General features: G+C 34.2%; 1 protein-coding gene across 1 annotated transcript; it reads right to left on the bottom strand.

Moving 5' to 3' along the window:
• Positions 1 to 4,454: 4,454 nt before the first annotated feature.
• Positions 4,455 to 5,956, bottom strand: LOC116200374 (transcription factor bHLH36-like). Its single transcript, XM_031531223.1, has 3 exons — positions 5,615 to 5,956; positions 4,838 to 5,188; positions 4,455 to 4,713 (listed from the first exon to the last, which is right to left on the bottom strand). The coding sequence occupies exons 1-3, from the start codon at positions 5,954 to 5,956 to the stop codon at positions 4,633 to 4,635; spliced, it is 774 nt and encodes a 257-aa protein (XP_031387083.1). The 3' UTR covers positions 4,455 to 4,632.
• Between the last annotated feature and the right edge of the window lie 6,335 nt (positions 5,957 to 12,291).

Below are 12,291 nucleotides of genomic sequence, written 5' to 3'. Positions count from 1 at the left end.
ATTCAAAATTGAATAAAATATTATTATTAAAATAAAACAACATTTCAAAAAAAAATTGCAAGAGATGGGATGTTTTCCGGATACCTATATGATATGATGTGCTATTCTCCCTTCGTAAAACTTGAAAAGTATATAATTTTATTTGTTTTTATAAATAGATAGGATGTTTTCCTGATACCTATAATACGAATTTTAACATACCAAATGTCGGGGTATCTATTTCCTGTTTTGATTTCTTTAAGCACAAAATTTGAATTTAGCCCCGAATTATCAGTTTCTTGATGTGGAAGTATCGAAGAATCTAACATTATTGTAATCGATCTGGGTGGTCGACCCTTAACTCATACTCATAGTTTAAACACTCCGTGCAGATAAATAGACGATACCCCCTTAACTCATACACTGCATTGGGACTGTTGGTAAAAATACTCTAAAATATAATTTATTAAATTCGGGCTAAGAAGAGCAACATCGCTTCTTAAAGATAGCTTATGCATCCCACAATGTGCAAGGGAGCTGGCAGCACTATCCTCGGAATTCAACTTAGCTCGAACTCGGATCCATTCCGTGACGGTTCTACACTAATCGATAGGAACTAAGTACATCGTACCCGTTTGATGAATGCTTGGAATTTTCTCTTGATCTTTCAAGTATCTCACTTTGTGGCTTCTTCCACCCTTTGCAAATCCTACGAAGTGCCTTTTATATAGTAGAATTTTTCAAAATTAATTATGACAATCATTAATAATTAATGTTTAAACCAAAAATAAATAAGCTTATCACAATGATTAAAAGGGAATGATTAACTTAAGTAAATTAATTATTAATGATTAAAATCATTTATAATTTTAAATTATTCAACAGGGACCACCTCCTCTATGGTTTCATTTTTGATTTGCCTATTTTCTCCGCCTTTGCACTTGGGATGATCATGGACGGGTTAGGGACAGTTAAATCTTTCCCATCCCCAAACCCGTTGGAAAGGATCAATTCTAAATCATTTCCAAACCCGTTAAGAAATTAAAGCACAATTCCCATATCCTTTCCATGAAGTTAACGGGTTTCTACTGGAAACCCGTTTTTTACCCATTATCCGGAAAAAAAAAATTGTGAAAGGCAACAACAATAAAATCGGTATTTTATTACACGATATTTAAACATAACGACATCAAATTACAATACAATTATATAACAGGCATATGCTCCACGAATTTCACCCCAATAACATAAAGAAACAAATATCCGCAGCAAACACCTTAGTCCTTTTATGAAATTTTAACATTCGAACCAAACAATTACAAGCATTCACCAATTTAATTAACAAGGTATTTCCTAAGAACGAGCAGCAGTAGAAGAACAATGAGAAGAGGCAATGAACCCTAATTGAATTAACATGGGTATTTCATAAATTTAATAAATAGTTGGGGGTATTTTGATCATTTTATACCTTAACGGGTTTGGGACGGATTTTGTGGCAAACTAACAAACCCCACATGGTTTTTCTAAAAAATTTCTAAACCCTTCCTTTGACCCGTTGGGTAAAACCTTTTAACGCTCCAATAGAATTGGGACGGGTTAAAACCCATTAAAAAAAAAACCATGATCATCCCTACTTTGCCCGTTAACTTCTCAAAAATTATTTCATACCTATTTTGGTATCTTTTCATTTTCTTTTCTGTTTTGGCACCGATATGATCCGTTGTAATCGTACAAGAAATATAAAATGTACGTCTTTGGGGCAATCAATTTTCCAATTCAAGTGCATATATGGAGTATTCAAATCCTTTGACATTTGGATCCTTTTTATGTTCAATTTACAATTCGTGTCATCGTGTCACGTTTAGTACTTTCAGTTCAAGAGTATAATACTTTAATTTAAATATTTAGCATTTTTAGTAATCGTGATTAATACAAGTATTTTTTACTTCTATTTTCAATTTACATGTTTAGTGTCATAATTGAAGTGTTTATTATTTTGTATAATCCATCGCAAATAGCAAAAGTACTAAATACTTTAACTAAACTACTAAACATTTAAATTACTAAGCGTGTCATGGTGATACGGAGTCATATTAGAATTTCTGTACGATTCAAGAATTCAAAATCATTTGGGAAATGCAACAACTAGCTTTTTTTTGGCCGGATTTTTATAAGTGAAAATTTCCATCCCCGCTTATTATATGTACCTATGTGGGCTTCTCCCCGTGGCCAGGGAAAAGAATAAACAAAATCCTCAGCAAAAAATTTAAAATATAAGACCATGGACCAATTATAACTAAGAGAAAAGTTATTTAAATGCTAATATGTAGAAAGATGATGGCTACGTGCAGTGCAGTCTCTTTCAAATGACAAGCACTCTCTTTAGTATCCCTATTAAGCATCTAAACTGCATCTGAAAATATATTTGCATCAAATGTAAATCTACACTATAATGTAACAAGGAGGCTCTAGTAATTTTAATTTCTTGAAATATTTTAAAATTTATAATATGCAATTATAAAATTATCCATTTTGAAATAAAAATATCTCTAGCCAAAAATAAAAAATAAAAATATCGATCAAGAATAGCTGATTTTGAATATTTTAGTAATTAAACGTAACTTCCTCTTTCTTTAGCATTCACGTACAAACTTAATAATATATCATATTTAAATTATTACATTGATTCACCCGAAAAAAGTCATTGAATGGAATCCTCGCGTAGCTTGAGTGCACAGTCTAGTATCTCCGATACTAGCAAGCGTCTATATATCTAGTATAGGTTATGAAAGAGGGCTCTTGCCAGTTCATGTGTTGAGAAGCCTCTATTCGTCTGATGAAAGTCTGACACGTAAGCTTCATGGCAATTTTATCAGCTTCTGGATAAGGAACCCTTTATTTCCTTACATTAATTTACAAGTCACTAACTTAAAATATACAAATGCAAATCCATGACCCTCCTTCCATATATTTGTCTTAGTTTACTAGACATCAACTAAAAATATGAAAATACTCAATACATGTCCAGTGTCAATAATAAATTCATTAATTTATAATAAAATATAAGGATTTTTACTCCAAATGACCCATGATTTATCCGTTTTGTCAAATCTATCAGATATTTTTTTTGTCAAATATATCCTATGGTTTACTTTTTGCATCAAATCTATCACGACGTTATATTTTCCGTCGACATCTAACGGCCGTACTGACGTGGCACGTGGAGCGATAGTGGGTCACACTTGCCACATGGGCGTCACGTCAGCACGGCTATTAGATGTCGACGGAAAAGATAACGACGGGATAGATTTGAAGTAAAATATAAACCATGAGATATAGATGACAAAAAAAAACATATGATAGATTTGACAAAACGCGTAAATTATGGACCATTTTAAGTAAAAATTTCTAAAATATATAAGTAGTAAATACGACCAGCGATGAAGAAAATATTACTGAACTTTTTTTATAAATAAATAGCTATAGCAAAAAGTAAGGGGTTGCGTAAGCTCAGGCTCAGGAACTAGTAGGTTTATTAATTTTGGTTCTTGTGATAAGAGAACTTATGAGAGCGTTTTCATTCGTTTGCCCAAAAACTTCAAGATGAGCATGTTTTGGATACTCTCAGCTCATGGATGCCCCTCTGGTTCTATCACTAAAATATAAAAATAATTCTTTGAATTCAAAACAAAGACAAGTGATACATTTACCAAAATTAGGAAAAAAAACTAATTAACCAACTTAATACAAATTAGGAGCTGAATTCTCATTTATAAGGAGGCTCATATAGGTCTAGTACAGTGAAATAAAAATTATAAAATTGGTAGCTTAGTTTTCAAGATCTCCTTAAGGATGAAAAAAAATTACTTTAAAAGATCAAATTAACTAATTTAATATAAATTGTATCTAATATGCAGGTCTCTCAAAGGAAAGAAAATATAACAAATAAGAAGAAATAATACCAAAAATCTTGGCAAAATTGAAATAAGAGACAATTTGTAAACAAAATATGCAAATGTCTACCAACATGGGTTGGTCCGAGCAGTTCAATACTTATACTCTTTAAGCAAAGTCTCGTATTCGAGTCTTGTGAATGGTAAAAATCTATGCTATGAAAGCTTTATCCTCGAACTTGATTAGTCACGGCCCATTAGACTTTTAAATATTATGATACACACCGAAAATATATATATATATGCAAACGTCTGCGTAACCTATGGGCTACAACACTAGCTAGTCCCTATTAGATCAAACTTGAAGGACTCTGAAGATTGGCACAGTATATATGCCTCTTTAAAATTAATTCTGATGAATGATAGGCACAAATTGATAAAAACGATCAGAATTTAATGCCACTCCATATATATTGCATATGGACAACTGCACATGAGTTGAAAGACATATAAAGAACTCCGAAACTTCATTGGGAGAATCTGATGTAAATGAAGAGTGGGTACAACTTTTATCTCATTCAAACCAATTCTGAATTGGAAGAATTATGCAGAAACGCAACTCGGTACGAATTACAAACAGTTAATTATGTACAGAAATGCATGTAAAATGTGATATGTGAAATGCAACATGATTGTGTGCAAAATTGTCACACCAATCATGGGTACAATTAAAGAACCAATCCAAAACCAAGAAAAAATTCTAAAGTTCATGCAGTAAGTTCATCAACTTCTCCTTCAACTCGTTCAAATTATCCGTTTGGTTCCCATCATCACGGATAACCTGCAGACGAAATATGACCATATATACTTCCCGTCAGTTGTCAATCAGGAATTTCTAGCAATAGCTAGAGCATTATATTTTTAATACATGAATGAAAACCTGGCTGTACTAATTAATTAAATACCTCAGAGTTGATAGAGTGAAGTAAACTCTCATTTACTTTAGCTGATGTGCAGCTAATTACATTCATCCCTTCTTGAGTCAAGAAACCAAGCACCTTCAAGAGAGCAACCCATCTTCTCGAATCTGTACTTATAGTAATTTTTATTCCTCTAGAGCAAGGTTCGATCGTCACAATGTCCTGATAACCTCTTCGAGGATGTGCTTGTTTATTGGTGTTAGGATCATGCATCTTGTTCGAATCTGACACTCTTTTCAGCTCATCCCTCTTGTCACTCAGTTGTTGGACCTTGTTCTGGAGATTTTTAATGTAGCCAACTGCCTGATGAATGTGATCGGATGCGGATCTCCTTCCCTGAAAATACAATTCACCAAAAAGCCCTTTTTTTACTGCCAAGTAAAGAAAAGAAACATAAGAGGAGTTTATAATAAAAAAGGGTGTATCACAATGGTACGCTTAATTCTCCTGATAACTAAGAGATTCCAGATCCGATACTCTTTGTGAAACTATCCGTGCCCATTATTAGCTATTATCATTTCTATTTCATTGTATTATACCTATGAACCTCCATTATAACCGAACTACAGGCAAGCAAAAACTACTTATATATCTTTAGCATATGTAGCTCATTTGACAGATTTTTTTGGATCTCGTACTTGCGAACACAAAGTGGAGACCATTAGTCATCACTCAAACTGAAAAATGTTTATATCCTAAAGAGACTCTTGATTGAATGATCAAACTGATTCAGAAGGCGGAGACAAGCTTGTAATTACGCGCCTTAAGTAATTTGAGTGGGAGATGGGATCTTAGAGACTGGTAGAGGGAAGCCATTTCCTGCCGCCTCTGCCTCTCGATGTCCCTGCGCATGATCTTCCTCTTCTCACTGCTCTTGGAAGGGTTCTGGTCCGCTGAGGCTATGCACCGAGGGGCTGCTTGAGGTTTGACCGATGGCGGGCCGCTAAGGAGGTCTGCAGTGGCAAGAACGTTCTGGCTGGGCAGCAAAGGAGCGAAATTGATTCCATCAAGCTCATCTACCCGGTGTTCCTGGTAGGGCAGGGTGGAGAACTGGAACAGCTCATCGATTTGGTCGAATGAGATGGTGGATGCGATGTAATCCATATGTATGTTTGTGAAGATGCAACCATCAAAAGGCCAAGTCTTAGCCTTTTCACTCTCATAAATTTGTCATGTGTATTTATACAGCAAATGTAGGAAGTTGTGACTTTCTACTTTCTTTCTTCTTTTTTTTTTTTTGGTGGGTGAATAATTTTCTGTTATTTTTATTTTGAGGCTGTATGGACCTGAGAGGTTCCAAGATTTTGCGAAATTTGGGAAAAATTACGTAAGAGATGTTTGTGGCATACGATATGACTTCAAATGACTATTTTATTAGGATGAGACATTATTAATTTCTTGGACTATACCACATTGGGAGCCAGAAGTGAAATAGAAATTGCATCTGGTAACCAAAAAAGGAAAAAAGAAAAAAGAAAAACAAAGAATTGCATTTGCTATCCCATCGATTGCTTACCTAATTATGGCGCAATCTGGATTAGATATGGTACGGATGTCCCAAAATTGGCGTTGTGTATTGATTTTTTTTTTTTCAATGAGACCAGAAGTATCTCAAACGATACGTACATTCAGACTACCAAAATATGAAGTCATCCCAACATGAATTGGTTCAAACGATTCGGTATTTATTCCGTTTAAGTAAGGTTTCGGATTCGAGTCCTTGTGAATACAGAAAATCCACCCTGCAAAAGGTTTACCCTTAATGGGTCAACCCGACTAGACTGGATTAGTTGTCGTCCAATTGGACTTTCGGATATCAGGATTCGCACCCAAAAAAGAAAAAAAATCAAGTCATTGCCAATGAGATATTTGTACGTAATACATAGGTAATTTATCGAGAGGGCTCTCCTCTAGAGAGGACATATACAAACCCTAGCTGGAACACCCAGGCGGGATTTAGCTCCAGCAACTTCAACTATTGACCAGGAATATAACATTTATCATTACATCCTCACAATGGGCTGATGGTTATAAATTAAGAAGTAACTAGTCATGTAATTTGTGTGTTATACGAGCATTTGCGGTTCTTATTTTACGTTGATATTATTTTTTATAAAAATGTTAATATTATTATATTTATGGATTTTGTAATAACCAAAGATCTAATCGTTCACGGGTCATTTCATGCATGTTAATGATTGTCATGTTTCTCTATATGAATGCATGTTAGATTCCAAAGCACAGAAAATGATGGTGAACTGTAATTGGCACTTGCAGGTCCCGAAGACTCATCCGTCGCCTTATCCAGCTCCCGGGTGGGGTTGGCCATGATTCGCCAGAGGTCCCAATGCCTATCAAGTTACCGTAACACACAGTGTTGACCCATATCTTAATTAGAATGGACCTGCTCAATTAGGAGGGCGCACGGACCATTGTCGACCCAACAATATGAGCCAAGTTTATACAGCGGAATGGCATACCTCATACTAGATGGGAGTGGTGGGTAAGTAGTCTCTTTGGATTTTGAAAGAGTTGTTCATTGTGAACGACCATTTATATCGGTTGTTTATTTTAATGACTCGAGAAAGGAGTCGTCCCTGTAAGATGCGTATGTCATGGTGGTTGTCCCGTTCTTTCGTTTTTAGACTGATGGTTACTAGTCCATGGTTGTGTTTTAACTTGTTTAATGTGTGTGATTTGGATAATTATTAATCTCTATTAAGTTTCTAAACTGTTTGAGTATTATGTTTGATTGTTTATGAAAGCTTTGTGAAAAACACGCACGCGCGCACACACATATATATATATCTTAGAAGTATGTTATGGACATGTGGAGATGTTAGGGGAGAATTTTAGGGGAGACTGTGCCGAATTTTCAGTTCGTGACATCTTTGAGAAATCCATTTAGTTTACCAAATTGGTATTAATTCATTTAGTTTACCGTCCATTTAGGTTAATTGAATAATTTATGTCAAATAATAAATACGTTTGATTTAATTTTTATATATAAATACAACAATTATTTATTGAATATATACATATATAATTATACGGTAATAAGTACAATTAAATGCAAGAACATGAATTGCCGAGACGCGATAGCATAATGGTTAAGGCGCTCAAATTCCGGGTGGAGGTCCCGGGGCTAAATTCCATCAGAGGCGCGGATGAGAGGGGGAATTAAGGGGAAGGGAAGGCTACTGGGTCGAGGAGTTCTAAAAAAAAAAAAAATTATTTCAGCCTTACTGACGAGTGCCCTAGGTAAGGCCATCGGTTCAGCAGCTGGCCTCGGTAAGTCCTATGGATATGGCCCATGGCCTTACCAAAGAGGCGGGCCTCGGTAAGACTATCGGTTTACCGAGGGACAGGTGTCCTCAGTAAGTCCGTCGGTGCTACCACTACTGACAGACTTACCTAAGGATGGCTCCCTCGGTGAACCAAGGGAATATTGAGGGAGCCTTCCCCTCGGTAAGGGCCTAGGTGAATTAACTAGGCCCGTTTTACCGAGGGACCATTCTCCCTCGGTAATCCGTCGGTACCGGTCATCTTTAGAGATGGCAACCGATCATCAAGCCAGGGAAAACATCCGAAGAATGTAATGATTTTAAGTGATAATGTTCTTATGGATCTCCTTCTTACAATTGATGATATATAATAATAAGCCGACAAATTTGGTTTTCACTATCAACAAATTAAGTAGAAATTGCACGAAATATGACAGCGTCCAAACAAACGAAAAAGCCGCACTTCAACAAATAAATATAATCCACCCGTTTTGGTGATCGTTAGCTATGTTGCATATTCAAAGAGGAGAGAGAGAAAACAAATTAAGAATTAGGAAACAGCCGAAATGATAAATTCTGAGGCAAGAAAGCGATTAGAGGCCGTGAAGTTGAACTGCTAACTATATTGATATTTTCGAGACGTATATTAAGATATACATTTTCTTCCTACCCGGACAAAAAAGAAGAATTATTTGTGTTACCCCGAAAAAAAGATAAAAAATAAGAAGAATGAATATTGATTTATTAAGCACTTATTTGTTGCCAACAGAAATTAGATGAATTCAGACTGTTCAATTATATGTTATAATTCATAATAATGTTCCAATTATTGTGAGCTGGAGCAGGTTTGGCTGAGGGACAACATTTTAATTTTTAATCAGAACATAACAAGTTGTATCCTGGCCGGGTGGAGAATCTGAGAATGTCGATTTTAAAATTAGTGACCAGGAATCACTGGTCTGATTATAATAAATGATCGCGTACGTCAGTAATTAATAATGGAGTTTGCTGATTTTTGTGGAACTTCAATTTGTAATGAAAATTAGAATATACTCATTCGGAAAAGGAAAAACCGATAAGTAGAAAATACAAAACAAGAATATGAATTGATTTAAGAAAGATATTCATCTGATCAGACAGTAATTTCTAGACATCTAGGAAAGGACGAAACACTGACAATGAAATATGAGATTCGTCTAATTGGTTATTAACTTATTTAAACAGTTTTTAGCAGACGAGGAGACTAGGTAGCTAGCTAGGTTAGGCTGATTAACATATATGTAATTATCAGTTCATTGTACTTACGAGTATTATTATATATATAATCAATGTATGTGTTTAGATACGTCAGACATATTAATTCATTAATTGATATTGTTTTTAATATTGTATGACCAATATCTATACTATTTATTATATAAAACCTAAACCTTCATTTTTAGTATCACTTTTTATATTCTAAAATACCTATGATACATTCTCTCTAATTAATTACAATTACAATCACTATATTTTAAATAATTTAATAATTTCTTTAAGAAACTTTCAGGTCCACTCACTCACTTTCCTCTTCACCTATATCTGTATATTTTTCTTATCCGTCCCCCTTCTTATTTTTCCTTTTTTTTTCCCTAGTCATTTCTCTTTTTTTTTTTCGTGCATAGTGCGCTTGCATTGTTCTAGTATATCATAAAATGTAAAACCTCAAGATTGAATCGTGAAATCTCATTTGACCAACAAACAGTACCACATAAATTTGTGACAGATGACCTAATGCCGTAAGCATAAAAACATTTGCGTTTTGCCACATCTAAAAGTTTAATGCTTTTATTATCGTTTCCTAATGTCTGATTCCTTTTGATATATGATGGCTCACTAGAAATGGACCCATTACACGTGAAATTGAATAAATAATAATATCTTTTGAACAACCTATGATTTTGTTTCGCGAATCTTTACATAAATCTATGTATTCAATATAATTGTGATGGACTCTGGAGTCTCAATTGTATTTAATATAATTATGATTGGTTGGAGTCTTGTAGATGAAGAAAATTCATACTATGAGAGTTATACACCTTAGTCGGCTAACTTGGTTCGAACTAGATTACTCGAGCTCATTAGACTTCCAAATATCATGACGCACACCTAGAACTTAGCAAATTCAATTTAGATAGAAACTAATTAAATTAATAAAATTAAAATGGAAATATGAAAAGAAGAAGGAAGTTGGACATTAGGTACGTATATGGTGACATTGAGTCACCATGGCATTAGGGTTTTCCATCATTGGATTCATAAAATTGGATTCAATGGTGAAGGATGATTTGCATTTGGTAACAGAGTAGAGTTAAATTCGACTTCATGACAAATATAAATATATATATATATATATATATTTAAATGAGATTGTAATAATGGTTAAAAAAAGTATGTGTGGAAGTTTATTATTAAATAGAAGGAAAAGAGGAAAAAGTAATGATTATTTTGATGAATTGATGGAAGAATTGAACGAAGAAATGAAATTTATTATTAAAAATTAATTGTATAATGATAACAAAAAAATATGTGTGAAAATTTATTATTCAATAATATAAAATGACAAGATAGTAATAATTATATTATTAAATTTGAAAAAAAAATGGACCGAAGTGGAATTGAAATGAAGTTTAACTCCATTCCCAAACAAAGTACACACTTATAATTAGTACTTTACGAGAATATATGATACTTCAATTCATTCTCTATGTACTAAATGCTCAACTAATAAATTTTAATTATGTAACATCTAATACTACTAGTTTAAAACGTTGATATGATAATGATATTTTCGAAATACCAAACCTTTGAGTAGTAGTAGTACTAATAATCAATTTTAGTACTATCCGAAGTAATGTATAGTATCTTAATTCATTTTCCTTACACTAAATGCCACACTAATAAAACAGTGTAATTATATAAAATTTAGTATTATTAATTAAAAAGCAAGTACAACTACAGTCTACAAATTCTAAAACTACCAAACATTTCAATAGAATTACTGCACTTACAGGTAATTTTAGTACTTGGTGAAGGAAACTATGATACTCCAATTTATTCTCTATGTATTCAAAGTGGTTAAATTACACTGGTGGTACAAAACATTTTCTAAGTATAACAATATGATACAAAAAGAATTTTTTTCTACTATTTGGTATATAGATTTTCAAAAATATTTTAATATAGTGCATTTCGTCATAGTTCCCTTCACATCGTTAGCATGGAAAATACTATGTGCCTCTTTTGTAATATGAAATCAATCATAATGCTTCACATCATTAATGAAGATATAAAATCTAAAAATTTCAAATAAAAGATACATAAATTAATAAAAATGTAGAAAAATTAATAAAAATGTAGAAAAACATATTTAAAATAAAATAAAACAAAATAAATAAAATCTCTTCAAACTCTCTCTCTCGAATCTCTCTGCCCACTCTCTTTCCTCTATCTCTCATCTGTCTCTCAGTCCACTCTCTCATCTCTCTCTCTCTGCTCAAACTCTCCTTGTTCGTGGCTACTTCTACACCGAAAACAACAGAAAAAGAAATAATCTTGAAGGAAGCTAATTTCAATGACGCAATTGAACAAGATCTCGATCGCTATGGAAGGAGCGGCTGCAATGGTGTCGAAGAGGCGATGGCCGTGGCCGTTTTGACGACAATTACATAAAAGAAAAGAAAGTCCCGAAGAAGCAAGCAGTTTATCAATCAATGATCCTTCTTTTACTGAATATTAACGAAGCAGTTTGAGACCGAACAACAAGCAATTCATTTTAATAAAATTTTAATTAAAATAAATAAAGATAATTTTACAAAAAAATACACAATAAAAATGGGGTGCGGGCTTGGTTAGGTGTATGGTCACCGAAGGGGGCACCCCCACCCCCACCCCGACCCAACCATATCTCTCGAAGATCTAGGGTTCCAGATCTTCAAGAGATCTGGAACCTATCGGGGTGGAGGCACCATTCATCGGCCTCACCCCCCGATCGAGCCCGCCGGCGACTTTGGTCGAGGGGAAGGGTCGTCAACTGGGCTGCCCCCACCCCCGGTACAGTCGAGAGTAAAGGCTTCGATCATGGCATGAGCAAAGGAGAGGGGAGGGCTCCGATGA

Source organism: Punica granatum, chromosome 3 (assembly GCF_007655135.1).
Source record: "Punica granatum isolate Tunisia-2019 chromosome 3, ASM765513v2, whole genome shotgun sequence".
NCBI classification, from domain to species: Eukaryota; Viridiplantae; Streptophyta; class Magnoliopsida; order Myrtales; family Lythraceae; genus Punica; species Punica granatum.
This window is presented reverse-complemented; position numbering and strand designations above follow the sequence as displayed.

Bases quoted from the DNA above. Each gene is read 5' to 3' on its own strand.
- LOC116200374 (XM_031531223.1), bottom strand. From the start codon at position 5,956: ATGGATTACATCGCATCCACCATCTCATTCGACCAAATCGATGAGCTG. The intron at 5,189-5,614 runs GCGCGTAATTAC...TTGTATTTTCAG, and splicing joins TCCCACTCAAATTACTTAAG to GGAAGGAGATCCGCATCCGA. The intron at 4,714-4,837 runs GTATTTAATTAA...TTTCGTCTGCAG, and splicing joins TTCACTCTATCAACTCTGAG to GTTATCCGTGATGATGGGAA.